The sequence below is a fragment of the Drosophila erecta genome, unplaced genomic scaffold, assembly GCF_003286155.1.
Source record: "Drosophila erecta strain 14021-0224.00,06,07 unplaced genomic scaffold, DereRS2 tig00000092-arrow-pilon, whole genome shotgun sequence".
NCBI classification, from domain to species: domain Eukaryota; kingdom Metazoa; phylum Arthropoda; class Insecta; order Diptera; family Drosophilidae; genus Drosophila; species Drosophila erecta.
Genome location: NW_020825207.1, coordinates 14,743,348 through 14,757,044, shown reverse-complemented (window position 1 = coordinate 14,757,044; position 13,697 = coordinate 14,743,348). Strand labels below are relative to the sequence as shown.

General features: G+C 44.3%; 1 protein-coding gene across 1 annotated transcript in view; it reads right to left on the bottom strand.

Moving 5' to 3' along the window:
• LOC6546950 overlaps nucleotides 1-6,735 on the bottom strand; it is a 32,771-nt gene extending 26,036 nt beyond the window's left edge. Inside the window, exon 1 of the mRNA XM_001974564.3 lies at nucleotides 5,818-6,735. Coding sequence (XP_001974600.2) covers nucleotides 5,818-5,932 — 115 coding nt within the window. The 5' untranslated portion in view covers nucleotides 5,933-6,735. The remainder of the gene's footprint in view (nucleotides 1-5,817) is intronic.
• Between the last annotated feature and the right edge of the window lie 6,962 nt (nucleotides 6,736-13,697).

Sequence of the window (13,697 nt, the reverse complement as noted above, 5' to 3'; positions counted from 1 at the left end):
GTTCTTTTCAGTCCAGGATAAATATTCATATGGGTTAATTATATAAATTGTCCAATGATACACCAGAGCGCAGTTGCTCGCAACTTTTGGCAGTTACGCAACCAAGTGGCTGGGAAAATGGTAAGAAAGCAAAATAACTTTCAAGTCTGCTTATCCGCATACAAAGTAAGTGGGCTGTTTGGTAATCAGCTGAGCGACTGAGCTGCTCCATATGCCCGGATCCGGATTGGGATCCGGGTCCGGATTTTGGCTTAAGTACCAAGTACCAAATACCAAGTACTCCATCTCGATGACTCGGTGTCTTACGCATTTGTTTTAAAACGCCGGCTGGAAGTTGCGACGCCATTTCGCCTTGGATTTTGGCGTCAATGCGCTCGTTGGCATTTAAAAAGCAGACAGTTTGCTCTAGTTGCCCCAACGCGCAATTACTTAGGAACACAGTCCCGAAAAATATATATTTATATCTGGCTGTACAGCTGCGTGTGTGCCTTCAATGTATGCTTGCATATTTCTGGCAAAAGTTACAACTTTTCTTGGCCAACAAAAAAAGAAAAGAAAGGAGAAAGGAGAGAAGGAGCAGAAAAAGTGGAAAGAAACGGAAAGGCGGAGAGCGAGAGACTGGGTGGAAAGTTTTCACTTGAAATTCAAGCAATTGCTTTTGAAAAGTTTCAATTTCTGACAGTGTGTGTGCGAGTTGTTAGGCAAATTCTCTTTATCCTCCACGCGGCAGACCAAAAACAGAAAACAGCGCAATGAAACTGAATAAAACCAAACCGAACCGAACCGAACCGAGTTGAAATGAGTTGAGTTGAGATGGCGAAAAAAAGGAAAAGTTGCCTAATGAAATTGTGTCAGCGGCTCGCCTGTCCCGCTTGAAAGGCATCAAGAGTGACATAAAACACAAAACGAAATCAAGCGCGCACTTGAGCCAAATTAATTGTTAGCCCAACATCTCCAGAGCTTCGCTGCACTGAAAAAAAAGTGGAACAAAGGTACAGGTCGATGGTATAAGGCGTGGATTTGCTACAATCAGCTTTTTGCAACTTGTAATATCATTACCTTAAATTCTGTGCAAAGGCCAGCACACTAATTGCTTGTATTTTTCAGTGCATTTCGTCCCTTGTCCACTTACGCAACTCCAGCAATTTTTTTATGTCCTGCGAGCGAAAACAGTAATTACGCCAGGCGAAAAGCAGCGAGTAACCGGTCACTTTTCGCTTTTTTTCCAGGCACCGAACAAAATCAGCTCGTAAGCCGAAATTCAAGTGGAGGAAAAGGTGCTTAGATCAGAATCAGGAGGCGCTCTCGATACGCGGTGATGGGCCGGATTTGCCAGTCTGCGGATGGGGTCCAAACTTGCGGCTAAGAACGCACGGAAAGGAGGCCAGGACAAAGGTAAATCACAAAACCATTTGCATTCGCTTTCGACGCGGCTTAAAAGGTTGCCTGTCAAAGGCCCAGGTAAACTTTAGTCTGGCCGGCCTTTAATAGCCAGCCATGACTCGCAGCTACGTATCTGCGCAAGAAAGTTGCCTGCTGGTTGAGGGAAGAGCGGAAAAAAATGGGTCGAGGTGAAAAGTTGCAAATTGGAAAATCAGGATAGCAGCAGTGGGCCTGGATGCGAGCATCAGTGTCAGCCAGCGCTGCAAAGTGCAACTAAAAAGCGTCTGAGTGTTGCATTTTGGCTTGCCCACTTCACTTTTGCCCAGCCACACATGTGCCACAGAGAGAATAATTTTATTGGCATCTCCTAAAATGGGTACTTTAAATGCGCAAAATGGCAGGCAGATGATTTATTCATGCGCTCAATATTCCGCAGCTCATTTTGTGCAGTGTTAATGGATTTTGTGAACCAAAAAATATCTCCAACTTAGTTTGGAAGCGAGTTATAAATTCCAGCACTAATATTGCCCAAAACCTTAGGGAAACCAATTCGATTCCTAAGCGTCGTATGCCGAACCTTATTGCAGCTTTAAGATAGCCTTGCTTTTGGCTCAGTGAACTGACACACATGGCCATGTCTTCGCATTTGCCATTGCCAAAAGGCGGCGCCTCCTTTGAATTATGTGGAATTTACGTGCTTTCAGCGCTTAAAGTGCAGCCATGTGCCCGTGTGTGTGTACTTGCTGGTGTGTGTGCGACTGTGGCGTGTGTGCGTGTGTGTGTGTGTGTATGGGACCATTAGTTTTTGTGCTGATTATTATGGCCACCGCACCGCAGCGCAGTGTAGGGATAGAGGCATCGGCTAGGGGAGGGGCCACGCCCACGTGGCGCTGCATTTGTAACAGGTGAGCTTTATGGCTCTGTTACCGTTGCAACCGTTGCATTCAACGTGGTGTGTGGGTGCCCCTGCATGTTTCGTATTAAATTATGCTTGCCAACGCGCTTGCCACCCACCCTCTTGGCCACATTCCCACGTGTAGGCCTTGACCCGCGTCACTGATTGCCACCTCCGTCCCGCTGGGCTTCGTCTATTGCCACGTCTGGGCTTCTCAAAATTATGATGCTGGCAATGAAGACATATTGGTAAATGCCTCCTCACCCCCGCCATTTCAGCAGCTCGTCAATCATCGCGCGTCATTAACAAATGCATCCTTTATCCGTGTGTGCCAAACGACTTTCGCTTTGTCATCCGCCATTGTCACTAGATTGTCCTATTCTGCCTGATCGGGCTCAAATTACATTGGGAACTCAAGCAGGGTGGAGGGCAGGGGCTGAAAGGGCATTAGCTGATGTTTATTTACCAATAAGGAAGGCAAGGCTTCAGCTAACTCATTAACGCTTGAATTTCAAGCGAATCGTTTCGCAATCGTATAGCATTTCAATGCCTTAAACTCACTTCATGTCCTTAATTTGATAACGTTTTTTGAGTTAACAAGAGGGGTATGAACAGACCCGAATCAGTTCAATTAAAATATGCACATCAAGTGCGAAGGCAGTCAACTATTAATTTCATTCGACTAATTTGGACGTGCGTGGAGCCCTATTCAACTCTTTGCACAGGCCTTTCACTCCATCGTTTTGGGTTACAAAACAAAGGAAAAAGTGCTCTGATATCGGGTGTGTGGCAATTAACCAGAGCAGCCAAGAAAAAATGCGAAACAGGCGGCAGGATGGAGCAGCTCCTGCGATAGTTAGCCCAATTAACCCGCCCAGCCGCAAGTGGCCCACTTATCCCGAGGCAGGCATCAATGGGTTTAACTTTTTGCCCGACTTTCACAGCAATTTCACAATTTCGAGCGGAGGTCTTCATCATGCACCCACACACACACACATGGGCCATGAAATTGTCATGCTCTACTAACTGTCCTAGCTGAACTGAACTAAACTTAACTGCACTGAACAGCAGTGAACCGGGCTAAAACTCTTCGCAAGTGCAGCTGCAGCTGCAATATGCGACTGTTTTTCAGCCATTTGAGCCACGTGGCTGCCACACAATGGTGCATCAGTTTGGCGAGGGTGGCGACACCGGATTAAATTGAAAACCGTAGGGAAAACTTTTGATTCGATCTGTCTAATGGAAGACGGGCCAGCATATTGGAAAAGTTCTTTCAATTGAAATCGACTCTTTAAGTACAGCCATGCCAATTTTATTCCTCGATTCCGGAACAAATGTTAGTGGAGAAGAATTCGAAATGCAAATGGAAAGTATCTTATAAAGTGTGAGTCAATTCTTTTCACTTGCACTTTTCGGAACCGGAGTTACAAATCTACTAAATCAATACACCTATTGCTTATTTAGATGGCCACTTTGGACTGCCAAGCAAAACGCTTGTTAAACATCGTGCATGATTGAATAAGTGAATATTTGTGCAGTGTATTTACATATTTTGGCCGCTTGCTTCTCAGCTACATATATATTCTTATATTGATGTGCACAGCCAAAACATTCCACACTTTTTCGGCCCCAAAGTGACATGCTGCCCCTGCTTAGCATACAGCCTGCAGTGCGGTGGGGAATTTGGGAAATATTTTCTGGTTACATTATGCAAATATTTGGATCCATTGAGCTGCGGATTTGGGTGCAGCGACTAGTAATGCACTTCCTGCGACCCCGCTGGCCTTCAAAAAATCCCCCGGCTCGATCCACAGACATGCACCGCTGGCATAAATATTGATTTATACGAGTATGAGCCCTAATGTATATGTAGGCACGTTCATGCGGCTGGCTAAATATTAATGCGCTCCAAATAAAAAGCGGCAGGCGCAGCTGAAATTGCTTGTCTATCTTTTTTTTAGTTCGCAGCCCTAAGCTGGCGTGCATTCTGAATATTTATTTCGGCCTCTGTTTATTTCTATTTTCATTTTCAGTTTTGGATTCTGTTTGTTTTTTCGTATTTCGTTTTTGTGTTTGTGCATTTTTCATTACAGCATTGACAGTGACAACGACAGCGGCAGCGACAGCGACAGCGACAGCGACAGGAGTGTGTGCCCCAAAAGGCGTGTGTGGCATGCAACAATGGATGCGCTAGATAGTCGCCAGTAGCACTCGCAGTTGCTGTGGTGTGTGTGCCTGCCCCTGGGGCCCCACTGTGTGTGTGTGTGTGTGTGTGTGTGAAGACGTGGCACCTTTTTGCCGTTTTGTTGTTGTATTGTGACGACTTTACGGACTCCCTCTCCCCCCGTCGACGTGCCTCCCGCGGGGGCACGCACAAAATGTGGCACAGCCAGTGCACTAGTTTCCCATATCGCTATTCTTTGGAGTCGCGCAGCAATCACTGCGAAAAAAACCACTTACAAAAGGGTATGACAAAGCGTTTCAGAATACGAGAAATAAATATTAATTACAGCTGAGCTGGCATTTTGGATTCATTTTGCATAGCACTAGAAATTGAAATGGTATAATTTGTATGTATTCCAACTATTTTAGCCACTAAAAACTTATGGTTTATCAGAATTGATAGTCAGGCTTTTCATATGCAGAATATAACTTACATTTTCAATTATAACATTAACATGCAGCTATGTTTCGAATATGTTGTTCAAAAGGGAACTGAAGCATTGTCAAGGGCTTAAGACCAAAAAACAAACATGCCCATTCGAAACATTATACACTGAACTATCTAAACCTACTGGAGCTGATTAAGATAATTTGAAGTGAGGAGTTTTTGCCGCAGTGCAATTGCCATTCCACTTCTGGCGTGTTCAATAGGTCCATTCTGCCGCTTTCCCTCTGTCTTATAGCCGGGCAATTTCTGGCTTTGTTGATTGCTTGACAAATTGCTAGTCAGCCAGTCAGACAGACAGAGCGAGAGAGAGGGAGTTGCAGGGCCAGAAAGAGAGGGACGATGGCGGCAGGGGGCAGCTTTCAGTTCAGGGGGCCCTCAGTTGTAGACAAGTGTTGCTTTTGCCGTTTGGCGCAGGGGAATCCCTGATTGCCGTTGTTGCGGTGTCAGCCATTGACAGGTGATGCACAGGTGATTTCCGCGCTCATCGCCTGACCTGCCACTGCAGTTGACAGCGGCAATGAAATGTAACAAATTAACGAATTCTCGACTTGGCGATTTGGCCTTTGTTGCGGCGCGTCCGTGATATTGCCACATTTAATTTGGTATTTCGCCAATTCGCCTTTTGACAATATTTCATGCATTACAGCGACGCTAATTGAATTAAATCGTGTTCGTTGAACAGCACTGAATATGCGGAATGCGAAGCGAAATTGAAAAATCGGTGCATAAATAAATAAAACAGAATTAAATGCGTCATTATTTTTGTGTAATTTTTACGCCTCGTTTTTATCAGGGTTTCCATTTGATTTTTAGTTTTAGTGAAAAGTCATGATGTCTGTGTGCGTGTGTGTGTGTGTATGATACTTACCGCAAATGCCGCATGCCGCAATATATGCTATTATAAATATGACTGCCCCTGGTTTTTGCAGCCTGTCAAGGACACGGCCGTGTTTGATGCGATATAATCCACTTGATGCCGGCATTTTGTTGCTGTGTTGCTGTGGATGTTGCACTTCTTTTCCGCTTGTTGTTGTAGCTGTCAATTGTTTTGCATTTGTGATTGAATTTATCAGAGCTTTAATTTGATTTCATTTGTCACTGCACTTGCATTTCAATTGGATGGCATTGTATTAATTAAAACGTTTTTCTCCTGCTCTAATTGTTATTTATTTTTTAAGCCCACACAAATATTAGGTTATTTGATGTTTTCTTTAGTTATGTTAAGCCTAATTAAATGCACTTTCTGCGTTGATTTATGCCCATTTGATGTGACCACATGGCTAAGCGCAATTTGCAATTAACTTTCCATATTTTAATTAAGCGCTTTTTTGCATTGTTTCATTTTCGCTTTTTGTCCGACTTGCTCGTTTTTAATCCTTTAGTCACATTTTAGCTGGGGGCACGTGGCTGCCATATGCCAGCACATTTGGAATTCATCACTTATTGTTCCGCAAAAAACGCTCACGTTGCATGGACGTTGCGCATACGCCGCGTTGACCGCACAAAAACTGCACTACACCGCACCGAACCCGTTACCGCCGTGGTCAAAGTTCAACTGACTGGGCAGCAGCGTGGGAATTCGCCTGCCAGCCACTGGTGTTGGTGCTTGGCCCTCGGTTGCACGGCTGCTGCTTTTCCTGCTTTTCCTGCTTTTCCAGCGCTTCACTGCTTTTCCTTCTGCCGCTTTAGCCGCCTGTCTGTTTACTTTACGCTTTCGCACGCGACTGACACGAGGACCCAAGGAAAAGCAGGCAACACCAGCAGCAACACCATCAGAAGCAGCAGCAGCAGCAGTAGCAGCAGCGGAAAAGTCTGCACGGACTTCGTGTGTTTGGCTCTCCCTTTCGCTCTCTCAAAGTCTCTGGAAGTGCCTCTCTCATTTTCCTTGGGGAAAACTCTCAAGTTTTATAGCATCTTGCGTTCGCGTGAAATGTTTGCTTAATTGGTCCTTTGAAACCGAAACCGAAACCCTGCCCTGCCAAATTATAAGCATCAACTATGCAGTTTAGGGGAAGCGATAATGCAGTTTGTTTGATTAATTATTAATTACTGATTCTATTAATATTTAAGCATGATTTGGCACAATAACCTTAAAGCATGCTTAACTCTAAAAGGCTATCTGGCTTCAGATATCATTAAATAATACAAATTAAACACTTACCATACTTCAAATAAATTTGTTCTTAAGTTCTAAGCGCGTATGATTATATTAATTCAGGGCTTATTTAAGATTCAAACTTTTAATAGTCCAAATAATATAACTAATAATATAACTAAGTCTCAACTTAACGAACTTACACATTCCAAATATTAATTAATTTCAAAATTTTTTGATGCCAAATAAAATAGATTTTTTGGTAGTGTGTATATTACGATTTTAATTTGTTTTCAAACAGCTTTTGGGATTGTCAATCCTTTGCGAACAGCTGGTACGATTTTTATAGCAAACATTTCTAGCACACTCACTACTTCCGGTCCTCTCTCGCTTTCTCCACCTTGTGGCTCGTGCGCACAGCTGGACTCTCTCCGCTCAGTTTCCTGCTTTCACCACTCTCTCATTTTGTGCAGCCAGTTCGCCGAGTGACGAATGCACCTTCGTCACGCGTCTCGGCTCCATTCGGGCGCAAACAAAGCGCCAGCAAACCGCTTCAATTTGGGTTATTGTGCTGAAATTAGTTGGGACCAAGTTGCGGGCCCTCAGCTGGGCGAACTTAACTTTCCATTTCATCCAGTTCATGGTTTTTTGGCCACGTTTGGGCTCGCAGAAGTCGATTGCATACTTTGGGGCTAGCCCGAAACCCGAACTAATAAATGGCTAACACGCTTTAGACCTTGTCAGGCTCTGAAAGCATTTTCGCGTCGAACGCGCAATCTGCCCGGCTGCAATGCCACATTCCGCTTGAATTCTCTGGCTAACAAGAAAAACGGGGAAATGCTGAGCTGAAACGCGGGTGTCATATCAATTTAAAAAGAACATGTATATTTTAAATTATTTTCATGCATAAAATACTTTTCACAAATAGCTATTTGCCAGCTTTTGAATAATTAAACGCAAAGGGATCTCAAATATTTCATTTACTGTGCTACTCCAAATTTAATGCGCTAGAAGAAAAATGGTCGCCGCTTCTGGTCAAATGGAAGCTGCTGGCCACTGGAAAATCATAACCATATATCAGGCAATGAAAACCTGACCATTAAACATCTAGTCGTGTATGTTAATTCCCCAGCCCTTTCGCTCCTCTCGATATCTGGTTCACTGACCCACTCAATCTCACTGGCCGCCCAGTATCCCTGTATCCCAGTAGCCCAGTATCCCAGTATCCGTATAAATGGGCGGCGATTTCTGTTGCCTGAGCACATAAAAAGTTACACTTGCTGGGTGCCTTGCTTTTATTTTATGTACCCGCAGCCGCAGATTGCTGCAGCTTTCATTATCTAAAAACAAGAAAATCACAGACAATCAGTTAACGCTGCTCAAGCAAATAAACTCGTCAGGACCGGCAAAAAAGGCTGTGGTGAAAGGCAGAAGAAAGTCGGCAGAGGAAGGAGCCCAGACGGGCAAGAAGTTTCCTCCTCTTGTGCTTTTTCGGTGGGGTCTCTTGGCAAACTCGGGGAAAAAGTTCGTCCAGAGTTTGCCCGTTTGTCGGTTCCAGTTTGCAGTCAATGGTGCGTCATTATTTTCATTTATTGGCACAATCAGTCAACGTTTTATTTCCGGAATGTAATTAGGTAAGCTGCCATAGACAAAGGCAAACATACACACACGCTCACACACACGCGCCGGAAGCACGCACACAGATGCAGATGGAGATGGAGCCGCAAGAGGAAGATGCCACCACGAGTGTCCTTTATGGCACAGTAATGCGAGAAGTTTAAGCTCAAGTAGGGGCAGCCAGACAGCCCGGGTTTCCAAGGACCCTGAGTGTGAATCCTTTGGGAAGTGGCTGCCGATAACCTAAAAAGCGAGAAAGCTTAGTTTTTACATAAAAAAAAGCGTATTTTAAGTCTTGCAATATCAATATATTCCCAACCATTTCTACTAAAGCAGGTCACATTAAATATTAAACCTATTTGTATAAAAACTAACATAAACTTTGAAGGTGGTAAATGATTTCGTTTAATTACACGAATTTTATTTGCAATGAAATTAATCTTTGTTCTTAAAGAGATTCCTTTTCAGTCATAAAATCATTATAGAATTATAGATTTTAAGAGTGTTTTTAAAAATATTTATAGACAGCATGTTTTCAAAAATACCGAAGACATTTATAAACTATTAGTGCTATTAAAATTGCTCCTCTCCTGTGATCTTGACCTCGCCCCGCCCCATTGAAGTACTTGCTTCCCAAATGCAAACAGGCAATTATTTGCATACCGCGTGGGGTGATTTGCCCAGGGAAAGTGGGTTAACTTGCACCAGTACGCGGAGTGATGGCGGGAAACAACGTCTTCGATGCTGAGCCAAATTGAAAACAAATGGGCAGGACCAATAGATAGACCTCGGTGGGCGTTAGGGAACGAGGGGGAGGGGGGGCACCTAACAAGGAAAAACATTTCTTACCAAATGGCAGTGGAAGTGAAAAACAAGCTGCAGCAGCCAGCGAAATTTCAAAAATGCTGCCACCTTGTGATGAAGCATCAGCTTCAGCGTCAGGTAGCTGAAAATGGAAAACTTTTGGCGCGCGGAGATGAATTGCTCGCTGTGCCAGCACACAATGGCCAGGTAGAGGCCGGGAAAACCCGGCAGCTCCAGGAAATCCCACGGAAAACGCCAACAAAACCCCACGAAAACGCCACGAAAAACCGGCAGCTGGCAGTGAGTTAAGCGAAGCGTTCCAGATAGAATTTGAGCGCAGTAAATTTTTCAATAAATATAAATATTCGATTCGCTTTCGTTTGCCTCCGTTTCGTTTCGATTCGTTTCGTTTGAAGTATTTGCTTTTTGCCTTCGACTGGATACACTCGCTGGTCTATAGTTTCCCCTTGTATTATGTTTGATAATCCAGCAGCTTGCCTCCTTTCTTATCGGCTATTTTCGTGCAATTCTGCTCGCTTATTTTCAATTTTCTTGCCGCTTTGTTTTGCTTTCCCACTTGTTAGTCAGTGCGACAGCGAAAATTTCATTTCATTTCACTGCATTTTACGTGAAATTCAATTTAACGTGCTGGTATTTCGCCCGTCCACCTTTTACCCCGACCTCGGTTGGCATTATTCCGGCAAACATAGCTCACAATTTCCATCGCTTACACCGCCATTTTCCAACAACCAACAACCATCCAACAACCAGGGTGCATTGTTCGCTGCCCGTTGTTCGCAGTAAATAAAAGGCGACGCAACAAAGCAGAAATGAAGAAATTCCCCAAAATGGAAATGTGTCACACAATGTCGTTTGGGCTTTTCTTTTTCCACCGACTTTCCCGTGGCAGCGTGTTAAGCGCCCGAATGAGCCGCAATATCGGAATCAAAGGAATTGCAGGACACAAGAAAGGACTATGACCATAACCGAACTGCTGACTTCGACGAACTGCCGCCAGTAGTTTTACAGCCGCTCATTTTCATTTTTCAAACATTTTCCGTGGCATCCCATTGGCATCGAGCGCCACTTAGCCAAATTGAATATGGAAATTGATTTTTATTGTAATTTTTCTCGATACACTCGGCCGTTGGTATCCCCCCAACCGTCAGATTAGATTATCCACCAGTTGGCATCATCGATTTCCCCAGGAATTTTTGGCGGCGAACTTTGGACAAAGTTTATTGAAATATTTAGCGGGAACTTAAGTAATAAGTTGCCGAATCAGTACGCAAAAGATTAAAGTCCAATAAACCAGAGAAGGGAAACTCTTTGCCAGGCGGCGAAAACCACTGGCTAAAATTGGGTTTTCATTGGAAATTACTGGTAAAAGTTTGTCCACCAGATAGTGATGGGCTTTTAAGCCCTTTGCGCCGCAAATTAAAGTCCCCTCAAGTGCTTTCAGTCACCTTCAGATGTTGCAACAATGGACTTTCTGAATGTCGTCCGACACTGATTGCTCTTTTTGAAATGCTGATGCTGACGCTGATGGCTTCCACTTCCCCCAAAAGTTCTTAATTATTTTTGCACTGACGGAGCAGGGCGAAACGAGCCGCCTAGTGGCCAATTATCCGCCATAATGCGGTGATTTAATTTAAAAACCTGTCACAGAAAAGGCATGTGTCAGTGGCGGTCCCTTCTCCGACGGATTTTTCCATCTGACAAAGAAGCGCGAAACGGCTTTGTTTCGGGCCATATCTTGTTAATTATGCCCAAGGCTGCGGGAGTGGAATGGGAGTGTATGTTATATGATGACAATGACACCTTTGCATGTCCGAAGCGCTGCAATTTACGACTTAATCTGCGCTTAACCAGGCTGCAAGAGTCCTTTGTCTTTCGTTCGGTGCACTCTTTGGAGCTCCCCCAAACGAACAAGTCCAAAGCCAGCTTACAGTGCAGTTTATATCCGCTTAAATCATTTCATTATGGCCAGTTGGACAAAGGGACAACTAGCTTAGTTTGCTGGCCAGGCCAAAACCTAGCTGAGAAACAATGCACTCGATGCAGGCTCGATTGCTGTGGGAAAAGGATTCGACACATGCCAATAAACTTCATCCAATTATGCTCTACTAGCTTGGAATCTTCCAAATTGGAAAACAAAGGCGGAGCCCCTAAGTTTGCCTGCCATGTCTGCATTTTAAGTAAATTGAGAGTTAATTTTTATCCTATCATCCGGTGCTCATGAAATAGATTCGTTTAAGTCTGCAAGTAAATGAGTCTTACAGCAAACCAGCTGCCAAGTGGATTTTCGTTTCATTGTATCCACAATTTTGCTGGCATGTGCACCCACTCCTCGCCATCTTGCCACAACAATGGCCGCAAAATTTCAGCCAGATCCTGGGAAAATATGGCCAATGAAAGGGCTCGTTCTCGGCTAAGACGAAGAGTTAGGCTCATTTATCATTCTCCTGATTGATATTTCACAATTAATAATTGCTTGACGTTCGAGTTGATTGGCATAATGTGAAAATTGTGCAGATTGCCCAGACTGAAACATAAGAAACTAGAACTCTACGATAAAGAGGAGAGCAACTTCTATCATTGGCAAATTTGGTCCACGATATTGATACTATCATATTGATGCTATCGAATATGATTCGCTTTTGAGATTTGATTTCAAAGTTGCAGCTCAGATTTCACTCCATTTCGACGTCCACCGCGGCCCCGTTGAAGGTAAAAAAGCAGCGACTTACCACTTAATCCCGCTTAAGTAGCCACCCGTTCCTCATTCCATTTCTCATTCCCACTCCTGCGATCTCCTTTTAAAAGTCCTGCCGATGTGCTGCCGCAGACCAGTTGAAATCCCGTCCAGATCCTGGCCGAAGCCGCAGTCGAAAGTGCAGCAAAAATCGAAAGCGCTGGTGGTCTTTGTCTTTTGTTTGCTGATTGCATTACGTTCTCGGAGCTTTCGGCAGATCTGCTGGAATATACATACCTCTCTGTATGTAGAGCAAAAGTTTTAAATTAAAAGTCCAACGCCAGCTTATGGAACAGTTTATAGCCGCTTAAGCCGAAGGAAACCATACGGACGGGATTAAGTGGCTGCGGATTGAAAGGAGGCGGAAAATTTCCACTTGGTGGTCGAAACAATGGACTCGGCCATTGGCTATCGTTTGCCGGTTATCGCCAGTATGGCGCCATAAAACTGAAAATATAATTACTTACTTTTAGCCGCCCCACCTATACATTTCAATTGCCAAATTCACCCGAATTTTAAGTGACGTCAAACAAATTTCAGGCGAGTTTCTTTGCTTGTAATAAACAATTTTTCCCTGTTTGATTTCGCTTGCTCTTTTCGAAACTTTCGAATGAAGTCTCCGGGGAAATGGAAAGTAAACTGTTGGCACATGTGTGTTTATATTGCTAATAACTTGACGTCTGCCTCTGTATTTGTCTTTGGCGAAATGAAATTAAATTCCTCGTGTCAGTCGAGGGAGCATTTAGGCTCCAGCCTCGTTTGAAAAGCGCTGGGGCTGCGGTAAAGGACTCCTCCTCCTGTCACAATCAGAAACGAAGGCCCCGGGTCCGGAATGTGTGCGTTGCAGCCAGGGTGCTGCGATATGTGCCACTCGTAACCCAAACTAAAATAGAACTTTGATGTCGGGCGACATCAGCAACAGTTTGCTGGCCAGCGAGGATGGCACTGGGATAATAATGGCCGGGGGTTCGGGGCGAGATGGCGAGTCCTAATTAGTTTTTATTACGATGCACATGTTGCTGCCATTCGTTGGTCAGGTGCTTTCCACTTTTCTGTTGTTCCACTCTACACTGGGCAAAAATCTGTAGCTGACTTAATAAGTTCCATTTTCTTGTAAAGTTATCCTAATTGGCTCTAGTATTTGTAATTTGGTGGGGGAAAATTGGTTGATAGGCCGTTGCCCATTTTCATAAAGCGCTTTACAGCCATTAGCTAATGGCTACCCCTTTTTTGCAGTGCACGGGCAACAAAAGCGGCAACAGTCGCTTCCGATTCGTGGCTGTGCTGCTGCCGGAACCGGAAACGGATGTGGATGCGTGTGTGCCGGGGTCCAGCGCAGCAAATGCAACTGTTGCAGGTGAAATGCAACTGCGGGTGCAACAAATGCAGCGACCTATGCAGGACGTATGAGTACTGTGGAGTGGCTGGGAGTGGTTTTAAGTGCAAAACGCATCATGTGGTTAATGCACTTTAATTG